The sequence below is a fragment of the Miniopterus schreibersii genome (assembly GCF_964146895.1).
Source record: "Miniopterus schreibersii genome assembly, chromosome: 6".
NCBI classification, from domain to species: domain Eukaryota; kingdom Metazoa; phylum Chordata; class Mammalia; order Chiroptera; family Miniopteridae; genus Miniopterus; species Miniopterus schreibersii.
The window spans coordinates 23,678,946-23,696,912 of record NC_138107.1 but is presented as its reverse complement, the minus strand read 5'-3'; the positions used below and the strand labels follow the sequence as shown (position 1 = coordinate 23,696,912).

At 39.6% G+C, this 17,967-nt stretch overlaps 1 protein-coding gene across 10 annotated transcripts in view; it reads left to right on the top strand.

Moving 5' to 3' along the window:
* DST (dystonin) overlaps nt 1–17,967 on the top strand; it is a gene marked incomplete at its 5' end in the record, with an annotated part of 396,243 nt that overhangs the window by 321,192 nt on the left and 57,084 nt on the right. For 8 of the 10 annotated variants that reach the window (XM_081141256.1, XM_081141254.1, XM_081141253.1 and 5 more), the window contains 8 exons: nt 4,272–4,433; nt 5,957–6,127; nt 8,652–8,818; nt 10,098–10,257; nt 10,462–10,788; nt 11,313–11,397; nt 12,588–12,829; nt 13,755–13,961. In XM_081141256.1, the coding sequence (XP_080997382.1) occupies nt 4,272–4,433; nt 5,957–6,127; nt 8,652–8,818; nt 10,098–10,257; nt 10,462–10,788; nt 11,313–11,397; nt 12,588–12,829; nt 13,755–13,961 (1,521 nt within the window). The remainder of the gene's footprint in view (nt 1–4,271; nt 4,434–5,956; nt 6,128–8,651; nt 8,819–10,097; nt 10,258–10,461; nt 10,789–11,312; nt 11,398–12,587; nt 12,830–13,754; nt 13,962–17,967) is intronic. The other 2 variants (XM_081141259.1, XM_081141255.1) reach the window with 1 other exon arrangement.

Genomic DNA, 17,967 nt, shown 5'->3' with positions numbered 1-17,967 from the left:
GTCAGATGCTGTGACCAAGGCCAGCAAGTGCAGGTGGGGGACTAACTCTCTCACGTCGGAGGAAGACGACTCTGGTTTGTGCAGCCCTCCAGCAGAGAGGGAAGAAAAACAGGGCATTTTAACCGGAGACCAGTCACGAATCAGAAGCTTGTCTTCTGCTGAAGATATCCATCTAGCAGAACAACATGCACCAGTTTTTTCTGTCAATTCCATTAGCGAACAGAAAATCCCATTGCTTTCATGCAGAAGTGCCCACCCCGATGAGAACTTCAGAATGATTTTACATGGTGTTTCTCCGCTAGGGGAAACAAATGGTGTAAATGGTCAGAGGGAAATCCATGGTGAAAACTGCTGCCTGCAGAATGATCTGAAAGAGAGCACTGTTAAATGTGACCCATTAATTATGCCAAGAGATGGAGAAAATGAGTGTATTTCTAGCCCCGGAGAAGAAGGGAAAACATATGGACCGGGAGACTGCCACATCACAGCAGAAAGTAGGGCGTGTATGGGAGATTCTCCTGAGGATTTAGGGCTCTCTCGTTTAGATCTGGGGGGTAATGATACAGACGGTGGTAGCAGGAGCTTAGAAGAAAAGGTGACACTGTTAACACGATGTGATTCGGAAGAATCCAACCCAGCATCCAAAGAGGAAGTGGAGGCTCCTCTCTCTGCCCAGGAGATGGAGGTGGTCCATATGCAGTGCTCCTCGAAATTCAGAGCAGCGAGAAAGAAAGCAGCTCCCAGAAAAACAAGGGCCCGGGCAGGAGTATTGGACACAGTCTGTAATGGCTTTCAGTCAGTTCAGGTAACTAGGGGAAACAGGAAACCCTGCAATGCCAAAAGTTTGTGCTTCTAGAGTGGTCACTCAGTGTTTCTAACAGTGATCAAATCCAGTTTTATTCGGGTGGGGCGTGGGGGTGTTGACTAATACCCTATGAGATGCCAGATATCGATAAGTTGATCATTACAACGAACTGATTAGGGGCCGGTTTGGGGAATGATGATTCCCAGCTGTTGGGACCCCTGCTATTGATTGTGCAGATGGTGGCTGTTTGCCGTCAGTTAGAATGCCTCCACTGTGAATTTATGTGAACATTCAGCTTTTACACAAATTGTGGTTTAAGACACTGCCATTTAGGGGCAGTTACATTGGATTTATTAAGCTTGAACAGGCTTAGTCATGAAGGTACAAACACAATATTATATTGTTGTGGTCTGCGAAGTACTCAGCTCATATTAAGGACATTTTAAACTGCGCTGAGAGTTCTGTCTCAGTAGCTCTGCCTCTGGAAGTGGAGAAGTTACATTGTGCTGTGTTTTGCAGTGTGATAGCGCCTAGCTTTTTGTGAGTGGTGAATGAGGTACGAAAGTGAAGGGTGCAGCCTCGTAATAAGTAGAGGTTGTTTGCCAGGCCTGTAATTTTTTTCTTCCCACTTAAGCTGAAGTTCAGTTATTTTGGTACTTTTTACTAAGCTCTTCTGGTAAACTTTGCCTGAGAGGTAATTTTATTTTATTTTAAGCTTCTGTGTGTGTGTGTGTGTGTGTGTGTGTGTGTGTGTGTGGATTAGATTAGGGGAACAGTCTCTCTTGATAGGTATTTTGTTACCACTGAGAGATAAGGAATTTGGACAATATCAGAAAAGTTCCTCTTCTCAGTCCATGAAATCATCGCTGTAGTCAGCAATGCCCTTTCCTTGAGCATGCTTTAAATGACATGCTGGTTTAAAAGCTTGGCAAAGTACTTTTTCATGTAAAGATCTTGCAGTTTATTTGTAGAAAGTAGTGGAGCTCTTAGGAGTACATAGATTCTTTAGCAGTTATCTTTTTTAACCCTTAGCATATTTTTTGTAGCACTTTAGAGAGTTATCACAGACTCACCTAAGCCTACTCTGATGTGAAAGAAATTAACTCTAAAGTTAATTTCTTTAAAACCAAGGTAAGAGGATAAGGCAGTTCACTACAACATTATATTAGGGCTTTTTTTTTTTTTGTCCTGAAAATTATCTGAGAGGAGGAATAGAACGTTTCCCTGAATCCTTATATACCAGACAAGTTCTTGGACTTAAGAATGTAGCTGTGCCCCCCTCCTCTTTGTGTGTGTGTGTGTGTGTGTGTGTGTGTAGTAAAACATATCCATAGATGTTCTTTCCTAAAAGTAGTAACTTAGAAAGTGGTATAGAAAAGAAATAGGACCATAATACAGCACCAGATTCTCTTTTCACCACCTTATCTCAACTTCCTATTGCCTTATTAAGTAAATTAATGCCTTTTAAAAAGTTATGAAAACTTATGTTGTCTTTTCCTCAGTGACTTGGGGAATTCTTATCATTTCTTTGGTTATGTGTATATGGCATAGTTATATAGAAACAATTCTCCAGTGTGGAAATTGTCTATATAGGAGGGGAGTTCTAGAGGAAATGATCATTTATTTGTTTGCTGTTCCTTAATTTACTCATTTGTACAATTATCAGGGAGTATCCTGCTTTGGGGGAATTTGGGCCAGAGCCTGGAGAGTTTGTCTCCTGCAGCCTCTGCATCTTTCAGAATTGTTTTCCACACTGTGCCTGAATTTTATCTTAAGTACTGTTTGGATAATTGCCTTTGTTATGTTTTCATATATTTTACTTAACTTTATTCGCTTGGACTACTGATACATTTATATAGTGCCCTATAGTATAATGACTCAGAGCCCCAAACCTTGTCTTACCTTAACATCTTAGCTGAAACTTTCCTTCCTGAGTTAAATTAACTTATTTCCTTTATGGCATTCTTTAATCCCTGTATTAAAAATATTTGTATTATCTATGAAAATGTTGATCTACCCCCAGTATTACCTGTTAAGGCGTTGATGTCATTCATTCCAAGACATAAATATTATTTTTCTATACTAATGTTCATTTGGCAAGTAACTATCAAGTACATATTCCATACTAGGTACTGCGGAAGGTCCAGGGCATGAAACTATTATAAGGATAGAGAGATTTCTGCTTTCATGGAACTTATATTTTTCTCTAACAGATTAGATTTTTTGACAGTTACAGACAACTGGGGACCATCGTTGGATGGGATGAGGAGCCAGGGTGGGGATGAGGCAGTTCTGGAAAGCTGCTGACAGTGCAGGCAATGACCAGAGTGTACCCAGAGTTGCTATGCTGGCAATAGGTGTGATCATATCCAGGGGTGAGGTCTACGTTTCTCTTGCAAGCCCATTGGCATCTTGATAGACATTGAGGGGGCTAGATGTATAGGGATCCATCCTACTGCAGTGCCTGCCTGTATCGGTTTCCTTTTCCTGTCCCTGTATTTTGGCCCCTTAGCAAGCCATAGATTGGCATCTTGGCTCACCTCGTTATCTTGTGAGTGATTCATCAAACTTTAATGCCGGCTAACTGCAGGCATTCTTAGAAGAGCCTATAAGGGTCCTTGCCCAGTAACTGGGTTCATCTTGGGCCCATCTCATTTTGTTCATTAGCATTTTTCATACATTTTTTTGTACTACAGTTAAATTGGAATATAGGAAATTTCTAGTGCTATGAAAATGAAACAATAAAGAGAGGACACATGCACTATTTTCTTGGTTTTATAGGTAATCTGATGAAATGCACTTAGATGATTATTCTTTAATATTTCCAAATGGTTTTGATAACACGTATTATGAATTTATATTTAGTTTACTTTCTATTATTTTTTATTTTATTTTATTTTTTTTAAATATATCTTTATTGATTTCAGAGAAAGGAAAGGAGAGGGAGAGAGAGATAGAAACATCAATGATGAGAGAGTCATTGATTGAGCCTGCAACCTGGACATGTGCCCTGATCGGGAATCGAACCCCGATCGCCTGGATCCCAGGTTGACACTCAACCGCTGAGCCACGCCCGGCCGGGCAACTGACTTTTATTTTTTAAAAATATATCTTTTTTTAGTGATTTCAGAGAGAAGAAGGGAGAGGGAGAGAGAGAGAGAGAGAAAGAGAAACATCAATGATGAGAGCATCGTCATTGATCGGCTGCCTCCTGCACGCCCCTGACTGGGGATCGAGCCTGCGACCCGGGTATGTGCCTTGACCGGGAATCAAACTGCGATCTCCTGGATCCTAGGTCGATGCTCAAATGCTGAGTCATGCCAGGCCGGGCCTGACTATTATTAATAAGATTGCTATGACATGAACAGGCAACAAAAATTACCTTTATCTCTGATCATTGAATAAATGTTTATATTTGGTGGTTATTAGGTAATATAATTCATATGATTGTTGCCCTCAACTGCAGGTATTCCAAAAAGAAGAGATTGAACCCTTGCAGGTTAAACAGCAAGATGTTAACTGGTTGGGCCAGGGCCTCATCCAGAGTGCTGCTAACAACACCAGCACCCAGGGTTTGGAGCGGGACCTGGACGATGTCAATGCAAGGTGGAAGACTCTCAATAAAAAGGTAATTTTCCCATCCCTCACTGTCATTTATGTTTGTTGTCATCCACTAGCATTTGTTGTGACTACAAACCATATTTATAGTAGCCAAACTTCCCTAAATATGCCCACTTTTTTTTATTGCTGTAAACTGGGTGGCCCAAATTCAGATCCCTTCAGAGCTTGTTAGGGAGCATAAAGGAAAGGAGCCAGCCGAATGGAACAGGGCTGCTCCCTGTCATTATCTTGACTTTGGTAGAGACACAATGTGCAGGTGCGATGGCAGATGGCCTATGACACGATCCTGTGTTGAGAGAGCTTATGCACCTCTAAAGATGCAGTAGCTACTTAGCTCCAGCAGATCATTGCCTTGTAGGGGTCTCTGCTCACTGTTGCCAAAGAGTACAGGTTCGAAGGAACCTGGAAATCTCACTTTTTTGTGTGAAATATTCTTATTTTCAAATGTTAACAACTAATTTCATACTGTATAATAGGTCACACTGTGCAAGTAAAAGCAACTTTGCCTGCCTGTCAGTCCTGGACTGAGGGTTTGCCACCCTCATTATAGACCATTAGCAGCAAATGCTATTTTACTTATAAGATGTAGATTCCCACCTTTTAAAAAATATCCATGAGGGAAAACACTGGAAAAGAATGCTCTGATATCTTAAGGAGATAATGCTGACACACAATGGCAGATCTTCACATGAATAAATGATCAGAAAATTGGTATTGGATGGCAATGCCTATCTGGAGGTAGTGGTGATTATTCATATACAAATTTTGCTGCATTGAAATCTTAAGCATTGCCAGGTCTCAAGCCCACATTTATCATTCTTTAAAGTCTGATTCATATTGTAGTGCACTTTAAACACAATTGGAATGCAGTGTCAGGTGAAAATATATTCCATAGAGCTTAAAATATCTTGTCAACTACTTCTTTAGTCCAAAAAGGAAGAGGTCTATGAGAAGGATGGTAGGGTATTGTAGGACACAGAGACTCCATTTACTAGGAGACAAAGCCCCTGGTCTGTTAAAAAGACTCAGAGCTTGAGGCTAGCAGAATTTAATTGGACACTTTATAGATATTTTGCCTAGCAAAACATAATTCTGAATCTGTTATAATAGTTATTTTTAAATCTGAGTCTTTTTTATCATTATCCCTGATATTCATCAATAGGAAATAAAAATATGAATCCCAGTGATAATGATAAAAGCGACTAATGCATTGTTTTTCAGTAACCTTAAAATATTTCAATCAGTCGTTGCTAACCATAAATGTGCTGGATATTTCCAGAATCTCAAACATTTTGTCTTTTACATTGACCGTTCCTGGTGGTAACCTTGTCTTCTTGGCTTACTTGCTAAAGTTTCATGCCTTTTTACCCCTATCCTGTCCACTATCAACGCTTTGGGTAAATTTTAAATGAAAAGGAAAAGAAAATTTGTGACCAAATGGGAAGATAAGCATGCAAAGTCGTGTCCCGTGGGCAAATTTCATTGTTTTATTAAGCAAGTAAATAAGTTAGAACAACCGGAACTTTGCAGGTGGCTCAGCGAGCAGCCCAGCTGCAGGAGGCCCTGCTGCACTGTGGGAGGTTCCAGGATGCCTTGGAGTCCCTGCTCAGCTGGATGGTGGACACCGAGGAGCTGGTGGCCAATCAGAAGCCACCGTCGGCGGAGTTCAAAGTGGTGAAGGCCCAGATACAAGAGCAAAAGGTAAGTTAGTGATGCTTCTGTTTTGTGTTTCATGTGCCGTACTAACAATGAGAGTAAAAATTTACTTTGTGACACTCTTTATGTATGTTAATAGGATATCCTGGTTAACTGGTTATCAATGTTCTAGACATTATTTTATTGGCCATTTAACAAATATTTATGGAACCACGTGCCGTGGATCAGGCATTGTTCCAGGTGCTGTAGTTACATCACCAAATAGAAAAGATAAAAGTTCCTCACTGAGTTTACAGTTTCTTGGGAAAGGAGGAACAGGGAGAGAGAAACAAGAAAGCAAATAAGTAAATTGTGGTAAGTTAGCACAGGAAATGCTAGAGTGGAGGGGGGTGTGTGTGTGTGTGTGTGCAGTGTTCTTTTTTTCATCACCATTTACCGCCTCTATGCCCTCTTCTACCTCCCCCCGACCAGAGCTGTCTGCCTGCTCTCTATAGAGTAGTCAAGGAAGACCTCACTCCCTGAAAAGGTGACTTTGGACAGAAATATCACTAATCCCTTATATATTAGATTGATCCATATGAAATTGCCTTTTGTGTAGATTAAATATAGGCAGCTTCAGCCTGTACTAAAGAGGCAAATGTTTGATTCACATATGCTAAGGAATGTGCTGTTGTGTCTTTTGAGACTCAGGAAGGACCAAGTTGGAAAGACACACTTATTAGAGGGATTATAGCCGCTTGGGACCACACATTCAGTTTTTGTGCTCCCAAAGGTGCTGGTCAGTTAGGTAGCATTTAGAGATGTTTTCAGGACTAATTTGTCAGCCATGACTTGAAAGGACATGTGGGAGGGGCCTAGAACACAGCACACTGATGAGGTTTCTCCTGGGTAAAGCCTTAAAAAAGAAGGGAATGGATTAAGAGGCTTCATTTAATTTTGATATTCAGTATTTTGAAGACTTTAATCTATTGGGAGATTAACCTGTTAGAAATAGATTTAGAGGTAAGAATTAAAGAAACATCACAGGCAGTACATGGCATTTGTGCGATTTTTGAATAATATATATAGTATAGCATATAATATGTAGTGAAATAATATATAATATATAACATTAAAAATATTATATATTCTATATAATAACTGCTGCCATTCACAGTTTAATTTAAACTTTTGTAATTCACCCAGAGATACTGAACTATGCTTAGCCAACAAAACCTACTTGCTGATTTTGCTGTCTTAATTGCCAGAGGCTTTGTTCTTAAAGTTTATCAAAAGTAATGCACTTAATTCGTTTTCTTTACTGCCTCAACCACCTGGTGGATTTTAATTTTATACGGATTCTAACCTGTGTCAAGAGAGTTTATGTTTCTTCTTTTTAAATGTGCTCCCCTACCTCCGGCTTGGGTGTTCTTGACTGCAAAATGAGAGTGAGTGAATACACTTCTAGCTTGCTACTTCTGGGTAACTGTCCATTTCTTTTCTTTCATTAAAATTTTTAAAGTTGACACTATTGCAGGTGTTCCGCTCCCCAACCCCTTTGCCCATCTCCACCTACCCTCCTCTCTTGGCCTTCACTAGATTGTTGCCCCTGTCCATGGGGTATGCCTATATGTCTTTAGCTGATCCCTTCTTCGCCCATTTCTTTACTCCTTAACTAAGAGTCAGGATCAGGTTAAGGAAACAGTGAAGTAGTTACTGTTTTATACGCTGTGCCTTCCTCGTTGTTGTTTGTTTACACAGATAGCACTTGCTCATGAAATATTTGTATTGGTGAGATAAGAGCAAGGGAACCCTGGGCTCTGGCTACCTACCTGTAGCAAACATGCCATTCCAGGCTTCTCGAAATGTTTACTTAGAATTGAACTGAATTTTTATTTTTTGCTGCTAAATCCTGAAATAATAGTCTTATTCAGCCAGCTTTAAAGATTTCTCGCATATTCCACTCCTTATTCCTTTTGGGAGTGATATTTAAAAGCTCTTCTTTAGTTTTCTTCCTCATGAAGGATTTTAGGAGCTAGCCCCACCTAGAAAAAAGAGCCAAGGGGCTTCTAATTTTTGCTTCAATAGCTTGTGAACTTGGTCTGTGTCTCAACTTCCCTATCTGTACTGTATTGTTTAACATTGGAAAAGGTTTTGAAAACAGTAATGACTTATAATAATCTGTTTTGTCCTAATGGGACAGATAATTGTTGAATGTTTAGGACATTCCCACTTCATTACAGTAATGGGAATTTGTCACCTTAGGACACTGGACCTATGCTAAGCAGCACCTTCAACCTCATTATTTTGTATTAAAACATTAATAACGAATCATTCGGTGGCCTCATCAATGCTAGTTTAATCTACCACGAAAAGCCCCTACCACAGTGTCTGACATAATCGTAATGAATTGTTAAGCAAAATGAGTTATTCTTAAAATCCTTCTTTTCAGATCCTTTCGCATGTGAATCCATACAGAATATATATTTTGGGCACATAGCAAAAGTGCCTAGAATATATTTTCCTTTGTGTTGATACAATTATTCCTTTCACTTTTTTTTTTTTTTTGTATTTATTGTTTTCTTTCAAGCTTCTCCAAAGATTGTTGGATGACCGCAAATCTACTGTGGAAGTAATCAAACGAGAAGGAGAAAAAATTGCTGCCACAGCGGAACCTGCAGATAAAGTGAAGATTTTGAAACAACTGAGTCTCTTGGATAGTAGATGGGAGGCATTGCTTAATAAAGCTGAAACAAGGTGATTTAAATACTGCTTCTGATCTTTTAGAAAAGTAACAGTGGCTTTAAATCAGATGTTTTGTATTTTGGTGTTACTTTTCGTATTTTCTTATGTTTATCGTGTACGTGAACATAGATAGCAAGGGCTCTGGTGCCTCTCTCCCCATTCCTCTAATGGTAGTGTCTTGTAGTCACTAGATATATTCCTGCTCTTTGTTTTAAGGAAGCCATTTCTCTCAGGGGTAATTTATTCATTTGTTTATTACATAGTTATTGCCTGCCTACTATGTGTCAGGCGCAGAACTAGACCTTGGGTATAGGGATGAGCTGGACAGATCATTTGTGTCCTCAGATAGGGTACAGTCTAGTAGGGTTTTATAGAATTGAAAAGTAATGACAAATGTGATGTTTCAAAGCAAAAATATAGGGTTCTGTGGGAGCATTTAATTGGGAGAACCTAGTTCTTGGGCCAGGGAAGTGACAGTTAGGCTACCTTTTAAAGGACAAGTAGACGTTACCTAGGAAACTAGGCAGGTGAATGGGTGCTGTAACATATGAAGGTCAGGAGGCCTAGAACATGGCTCCACTGGGCCCTTGCACTCAATATTTCTGTATTACATTTCTGCATTCTCTCCACTGACAAGTTTTGAGTAGTAGCTACATTGAAATGTAGCCACATAGAGTTGTTGAATTGTACATAGATGAACCACTGAACAGAATGAGTATTTCCATAAATTCCTACCTCCTTTGGATCTAAAATGGTGAAGAGAAAAATTCGACTTACCTTGAATAATGGAGTAGAATTAGTTATGGCTCTAGGACCCTAGAATAAGGTGCTTCTAAGGAGATTAAAAGTTTCACATTGACCTTTAATATGTGTCCCTGTAATGTCCCAGGACATTGTGCCCTGGCTCCCATGGGAAATACCCTCTACTTTTTTTTTTTAAATAAATATCATTTGTTCAATAAATATTATATTTTTGTCATTATTATTGATGATATTGTTATAACACTCTTGTTATTATTATAACTATTATTATTTTAAGTATTATAGCCAAGTTACTTAAGACTTTCATAAGATTCAGATACTTGAAGTTGGCCTGTGTGCTCAACTTTAGTTTTATTTAATAGAACTAGTTTAACATGTTCTTTAAATGTGAGGGAGATTAATTTTAACCTTAGAAGTTTTCTACAAAAAAACGTTTAGAACAGAATTTAGGAGCATGAGAAATAATTTTTGTTGACTATTTCACACATTCTTCATCCCTAAAAGATCTTTATCTTGGCACATTTTTTAGGAATCGCCAGTTGGAAGGTATCTCGGTGGTAGCACAGCAGTTTCACGAAACCTTAGAACCACTGAATGAGTGGCTTACAGCCATAGAGAAGAAGCTGGCGAACTGTGAGCCCATAGGAACCCAAGCGTCTAAACTTGAGGAACAGATTGCGCAGCACAAAGTAAGATACCTGTCACACACTTGTGAGATCCGGTTCTCCATTTCTTTCCCGGTTTTATGACATAAATTTGAGTTATGTGTTATTGTTGCATTCTGCATAACTGCGAATTAAGTCCATTTCAGATGTCATCTCTTCATTCTGTTCGTGTTTTCATTTTTTTACATTTTTCCGTTGTGTTTCTCTTTTTTTTTAAACTTTATTTAGGCTTTAGGAGATGACATCTTCAATCACAGTAAACATTTACACCAGGCTATTAGCCTTGGCCAGTCCTTAAAGGTTTTGAGCTCCAGGGAAGACAAAGATATGGTGCAGAATAAATTAGACTCCTCCCAAGTGTGGTACATTGAGATCCAAGAGAAAAGCCACAGCAGGTCTGAGCTCCTCCAGCAGGCCTTGTGTAATGCTAAGATTTTTGGGGAAGACGAAGTTGAGCTGATGAATTGGCTGAATGAAGTACATGACAAACTGAGCAAGCTCTCAGTCCAGGATTACAGCACTGAGGGTCTGCAGGAGCAGCAGTCTGAACTTTGGGTATTTTGATTTATTTTATTTATTTATTTTTTTCATTTTGGTTGTCATTATTTTCTGAGTCTTCCTTATTTCTGTATTATTTTATGTTCATTATTACTTAAGTGTATCGTCATCCTTGAGAAAGACTTTCTTTATACAGATTATTTTTAATGATGTTACTTTAAAAAAAAAGAGAGTGAGTGTATCCAATAGCTGGATTTCACTTTTCATTTGTTATTTTTATTGTCGTATACAGAGACCCATAATTAACTTGTACTCCAATAGCTCCACATAGCTCATTTTCAGAGGGCCCTAAGTATTTTCTGAAAAGGAGAGTGCTGTCAGTTGTGCTAGATGAACCTGGGACAAGGGACACGGTGATGGAAAGAGGAGGGTAAACATGGGGACAATAACGAATATTTGAAAATGTGGGTGTTTACTCAAATATATCTCAATAAACCTCAATTAAAGCCCTGTAATATTGACTCATGCTAATGCTTATTTAATTTTTCTTCCCCCACATAAAAATGGTACCTGCATTTTAGGTTCTGCAAGAGGACATACTACTCAGAAAACAAAATGTAGATCAGGCATTACTAAATGGTTTAGAACTACTTAAACAAACTACAGGTGAGATATCTTTTAAATTAAGTAATTATGGAGTCAACATTTTGCATTGCTTTCAAAATAGTTTAGGAATGGGGGAAAACAAAAACTTTATCATTTGTGGGCCACTCCAAGCCTTCATTCTAGAGAATGCTTTAAAGACAGACCAAGTGGGGTGGGAATGTGATCTCACTTTTTTTCTCATGATCTCACTTGAGTTCTTAATGAAAGTTGTATGTATTACTCATAACACAAAGCACTGTGGCACAGGAGATGGTCAGAGACGCTCACAGTGGAGTTACACTGGTTTTCCATTTGCGGAAGGCAGTTGTTCCAGATGAGTCTGTAGGTTGTAGACAGTATTTTTTATATTTTAAGATAGACTGCATTCAGTGACACATACTGTGGCTAAACCCAGGCTTCATATCTTCATGCTTGAACTTACTAAGGAAACAGATACAAGCTAACTTGTTTTAGTAATTCCTTTGGCTATAAGAAAGTTTCACTAGACCTATATATCCAGTTCAGCATATGTGTGGGGGGGGCAAGTACCATTCATTATGAGTTGGAGAAATTCATTATAGTATCTAGAGCCTTGAACTCAGAGTCTGAAGCCCAGGGCATAGTTTCTCTGTGTGACTGAAAATGAGGTAGAGGAATAGTGAAGATGAGTATTATTTTTAATATATACAGACATATAGGTCAGGCGCTGTTCTAAACCCTTTGCAAATATAAGCTCATCGAATTTTTGCCACAGTCTTAAGAAGTAGGCTCTATCCTCATGTAACAATAAGTAACCAGAGAGGTTAAGTATCTTATGAAAGGAAACAAGCCACAAATCCAATGTTTTGAGGCCAGAAAGGCAGTATTTGAATCGAGGCAGTTTTTAACCCCTCCGCTTGAGAGCTGAAAGCACTATACAGATAGATACAAAGGTGATACTTTCCACATAATTGAAGGCATTATGGTCCTTTCTAGTTTTCACATTTGCGTTTCCAAACCTGTTTAGATTTGCCAGAAATCCTGGGAAAGATTAAAACCTAGAAAAGGGTTTCCCTTGGGTCAGAACTTCTTTAGAAAAATGTCTCCTATCCCCCCCGCCCTGCCCCCGGAAAATCTCATCAGCGTATAATAATGTCTGAAGAAGAACCTTTCCCGCTGCCCCCATCCCCTTTTTTCCTTTCATGAGCTATAACGTGCCTTTGAAATTTTAGGTGATGAAGTTTTAATAATTCAAGATAAATTGGAAGCCATTAAAGCAAGGTACAAAGACATTACTAAATTGAGCACGGATGTAGCCAAGACTCTGGAACAGGCCCTGCAGCTCGCGAGCCGGCTGCACTCCACGCACGAGGAGCTCTGCACCTGGCTGGACAAAGTGGAGGTGGAATTGCTTTCATATGAGACTCAGGTTCTGAAGGGAGAAGCCGCAAGCCAAGCACAAGCCCGGCAAAAAGTATGCTCTGATTTACGCACTTCGGGTCCATCTGTTACCTTTTGGGGAGTCTTATTCACACAGGAATGAAACGATATCTTCCTCGCGTCATTACTAATATGCCGAAGGATGCCTTGGTGGGCGGGGACCCAACAGAAATTGGCAGCAGGTCAACTGTTTCAACGTTTAGGAACCCGGAGATGAAAACAGTGTATTATAATTTGTTTTCAGAGTCTTACAGTTTATTACACGAGAGAGAGAATGATGAAAACCGAAAAATCAAATCGAGGGAAAGGATCATCATTTCTAGAGATACACGTAATTTGGTTAGAATAACAATATTTTTATGAGACAGATGCATAATGTGAGGTGATTTTTAAAATAATATTGCAAATGTGGTCTTCTACCCTGCTAATATTTCTTTTCAGAGATAGCTGCCTGTGCTTATCCATGAAGCATGGTCGTATGTGGGGGAAAGGGAGCCGGTGAGGCCGGGCTTGCTGAGCCTGTAATGATTAAACCGGGATGATTTAAAGCCAGCGTGTCCTCATTCCGAGGGTCACTTGATTCTGGCTTGGACTTTCCTCTTTATTTTACTTTCCTGGTACCTAATAGCTTAGAGGTTCCCAGAAAGCAAAGAGTAACACCTGATAACTTGCTTGGTTGTGTTTTCCAGTTCATAAACATTTATATTAAATTTCAAAGATACAATCTTGCCATGTTGACAAATGAATTGTTCTTCAGAACTTCTCAGGAAACACTTTCCTTTTTGCTCTAAATAACAAAAGATTCACAGAACTTAGCTGAAACTAAGGAGGGGGGGGCCAAGGCATCGCATTCTTGGCCTGCAAAGCGCTTCAGCCCCAAATACATGAAAAGGAAAAAGCCTGTTCAAACTCGTGAGCGTTACCCACACACTTGCACATTTTCTTAATTCTGTTTTCAGGAGCTGAAAAAGGAAGCCAAGAACAGCAAAGCCTTGTTGGATTCCCTTAATGAAGTGAGCAGCGCTTTGCTGGAACTGGTACCGTGGAGGGCGAGGGAAGGGCTTGAAAAGCTGGTGGCCGAGGACAGTGAGCGCTACCGATTAGTGAGCAACACCATCACTCAGAAGGTGGAGGAGATCGATGCCGCCCTTCTGAGATCGCAGCAGGTAGGGACATGTGGTTCGCTGTCTAGGTCATAAATTTTCTCCAGTTGTTCCCAGAGCCTTTACCTGAACAAAGATTTCTGTTAATAGGGTTTCCATTCATTTGTTCTGCTTCAAAAATGAAAAGAGGGGTTTGAAAAGAATTTGGGTTACTTTGACATCTGAGTGCCGGGCCAAGGCTAATCTGTACATTGTCAACAGCCATCTGCCTCCTTATTTCTCAGACGTGTCCTCACAAAATCAGCCACTGGGAAGATCAGCCTCACTTTCCAAACAAAACCCTTTTTGTGTACATATATGCATATGGCTAATGTTAATTTTATGCATTGGCTAAGCCTGATCTGCATGTGAGTCAATATTTTGAGTTACCACGTATGTCAGTATTAACTGGTCATTTACATGCAGCTATGGCAAAGAGAGGCTGCAGCCTTTCTAAAAAGGAAACGGTTGTGTTGGTAGAGTTGTTTGCTGAAGATGACTGGAAAGGGGAAAATGATAGTTTCCGACCTATCTGTGAGTCACACACAGTTGTAGTTCCAGAGAGTTTTATGAGCTCCCAGCTCTCAGCCACAGTTCAATCAGAAATTCGTGGGCAACAAGGGGGGTCCTGGAAATAGGAGTTTATACTACATGTTTTGATTAACTCTTATTGAAATCTCTGAGTATTTATATTAAGTCATCAGAGTCTTATTGCCAACTTTCTGTGATGGGGTTAGTGTGGTGTGCTTTAGAGCAGAGCGTGAGAAGGTATGTGACTAAGCTCTCACTAGTACCAGCCAAGAGCCAGAAACACAAATCAAGCAGATTGTGTGGGAGCATCCGAAATTAATTTCCTAAGGTTGCCGTCAAAGTGTTACTCATATGGTCCTGAGGCGCAGTGCTCCATCGCTCATTTCAGGGCCGTGCACTGGAGTCACAGGAGCTGATGAAGTACAGTGATAGCCGAAGGCCTGCCTAAGAAATGCTTGCGGGGGAGGGCACTCATGCCCGAGGAATGTACTTTCATGGCTGTTTTCAAAGCTTGGAGGAATTTGTATGCCTCATTATTATAAGAAAATAAGTGTGCTTATTTGTGAAGTTTATTCAAATATTTGAAAGTACTGAATTTTTTTCACCAAAATTTATTCTGACATTTCAGAATTGGCTCTGGAGACTTCTATAAATAGCAAGACAAATAGTCTGTACTCTTGGGAGTAGTTAACTATGGTCAGTTAGTTCAGTGAAGCAATACAGTACTAAGGGCAAGGCGACAGGCTGAGCTCCTGTTGGTTAGTGGGCTCTAATATGTACCCAGTCTATTGGAGGCTTTGCAAGTGTTTTCCAAAGTTTAAAAAAAAAAAAAATCATCAGGTCAGCATATGTCCTCTAGGACCCAAAATACATATATATGCTTCAGGAAAAAAACAGTTATTATCTTTCCTGATAAAATCATTCCTTAAAGAAAATGGTAAGATTTTTCTGAAAGAATACAGAAGAACTCACGGAAGGAAGTATGTGTAAACAGTGTGGTCTCTGTCCTTCCGGCCTGCCTTCTGAGAGAGAGACTGAGTGTGTGGATAGTAAACACATCTTAGTACCAGCAGGCCGCACAGCTAATGTTCGCGCCATTAACATCCTCTGATTGGCCGTCCGTATTTGTTCTGTGTTTATGTGTGCATTCCTTTGAAATGCCTGCAAATCCGTCCAATGGAATACCTCCAGTCATAAAGAAAACCAATAAAATGTACTTAAGCCATAAAAAAAAAGAAAGCAAGCCTCCGGTAAGGCTAAACAGACGCATGGTTTAGAGCTGGGAGGAAAATGTGCAGTGTGGTGAAGTGACCTGCCTGTGGTCCCACAGCTAGTATGTGGTGGAGCCGCAACCAGAATTTATCCAGACCTCATTTTACCACCCTAGAGTGCCTTCTTATAAAAGACATAGGGAGGGGAAATCCTGAGGGGTGATCCATTTGTTTTCTAACCTCCATTGTTCTGAAGGAAGGTGCTGTTATTGCAGGAAAATTGAAGTACTATGTAATGAGGATATTTCCAGTTCATAAGGGCTGTGAGACATGAGATTGCAACACTAAAAGGATCACGAGAGACCCCTCTCCAGGCGAGTTTAAGAAGAAATTGGTGCCTCTCTTTCTGATTTGGCAGAGCAGTTTCTAAACTCAACATTTTCAGGTTTATAAAGGAGCTAATATATCACTGAAAATATTTTACAACTTTTCCCACTTAGAGATGTTTGGAATTAGGACCAGAATACAGTTTGATAAGAAGATATTTGTTTTCTGTTCATCCAGTGATAATACATCATGAAATATAAAAGGAATGATGCAGAAAAGAAAAATCTTCAGACCCGATGTTACCCATGGACATGATCTGACCACAGTCCATCTTGTTAGATTTATCTTTAGACACATGCCCTTTGTTTTATTAGCACTACTCCATCCCATATCCCTAACCCCAGAATAACCACACCCACAAGTGGTAGAGTGAGGATCTGTGCCTTGAACATGACTTGGTAATTTTTAAATTTATAGATGTAATGCTCTGTCCCTGAGTAACCTGGCTAAATGAAACTAGATTCTGAATACCTGTTTTCCAAGCAAATTTCTCTTAAGATGTTTCATCTTTTGCCCACATTAAGGTTGTTTATATACCAATTGAACCAAAGGAGCCATGTGGAAATGGGGAAATGCAGTTTTGATTAAAAGGTGTACGAACCTGTAGCCTGAATCCTCACCACTGTGATTGTTTATACCTCAGAGAAGCTCATTGTCCCTTGCCTCTTGTAAATACGCAATTGTCAGAAGTCGAGAAAATGTGTCCATCTCCCAGGGACTGAAAATCGTGGGCACTCCCTGGGAGTTCTAATTGTCTGGTTTATTTTAGAAGGCCATGTAACCCCAATATAAAGGCACATGCATTGGTGATTTGGCTGCAATTAAAATAAACAGCTCATTCGGTCATTAGGTATCAGCCTTGGAGAAAAATAACACCTGTTTATTTCTTTTAAAGAGCTAGAAGGAAACCTCCCCCACGGAAGTGAAATTTGTTTAGACCCTCCAGGTGTTGGGAGTGGGAAAATATGGGCTGTGTTATATATGGAAGGAAGTACTAATCAAAAAGTGATAAGATCCTGACCAGGGGAAGGGAGTAAAAGAATGTCCTTGAGGTTAAGGTTCCTTATCACTCTGTCTTTCTCAAAGCTCCATTTCCACTCAAGAGAAACTTTCTAGATAAGTTCGAAAGCAATTTGTCAGAGATTGGACAAATGTTTAAATAGTTAAGTTTAAACCTACCACTTATTGACTGTGTTCGCCTATGAGGATGTTTTTAGTTTACGGAGCGGAACAAGGTAAAACATGGCAACTAAGATAAAACTGTGACCTTTAGGCTTCAAATCAGACCACCTTGGTGCAAATCTCAGATCCAACATTTACTAGCTGAGTAATCTCTGTAACTCAGTTAACTTCTCTCTGCCTCAGTTTTCTCAGCTGTAAATGGAGTTAATGGCAGTACTCACATTATATAGTTGCTGTCAGGATTAAAGGAGATATTACAGGTTAAGCACGTAGTGCGTGTGCATTCAGTAGAAGACTGGCTGTTATTGCTTTAGAGAGTGTTTTTCAGGAGTATTTAGAGATCGCCTATTAAAATGTCTTTCTCTAACTTGTAAAAAATGCTGAAATGCTAGTTCAACTATAATAGGAGTTATAGTAGCCAAGGTTGATGACTAGACTCCACTGATGATACTATTATAATATTTCCCAGAAGGTAGTTACAGATGCTAAGATTATCTATAATTCACTCACAGTCAATTTTTACTACTTGTATGAGCTGTGGGCAAATTTATTAAAATTTGTCTAGTAATCTTGCTCTTGTGTTGCTCACATGTAAAATAAACAGTTTTTATGGTTCATTAGAAATACACATGTTAAGTAGTCATTTTAAAGAGCCATAGACCTAATAAATAAAATGCCTTGCTTAACTGTAAATTGCTTAATGTACACCCTGTGGCTAT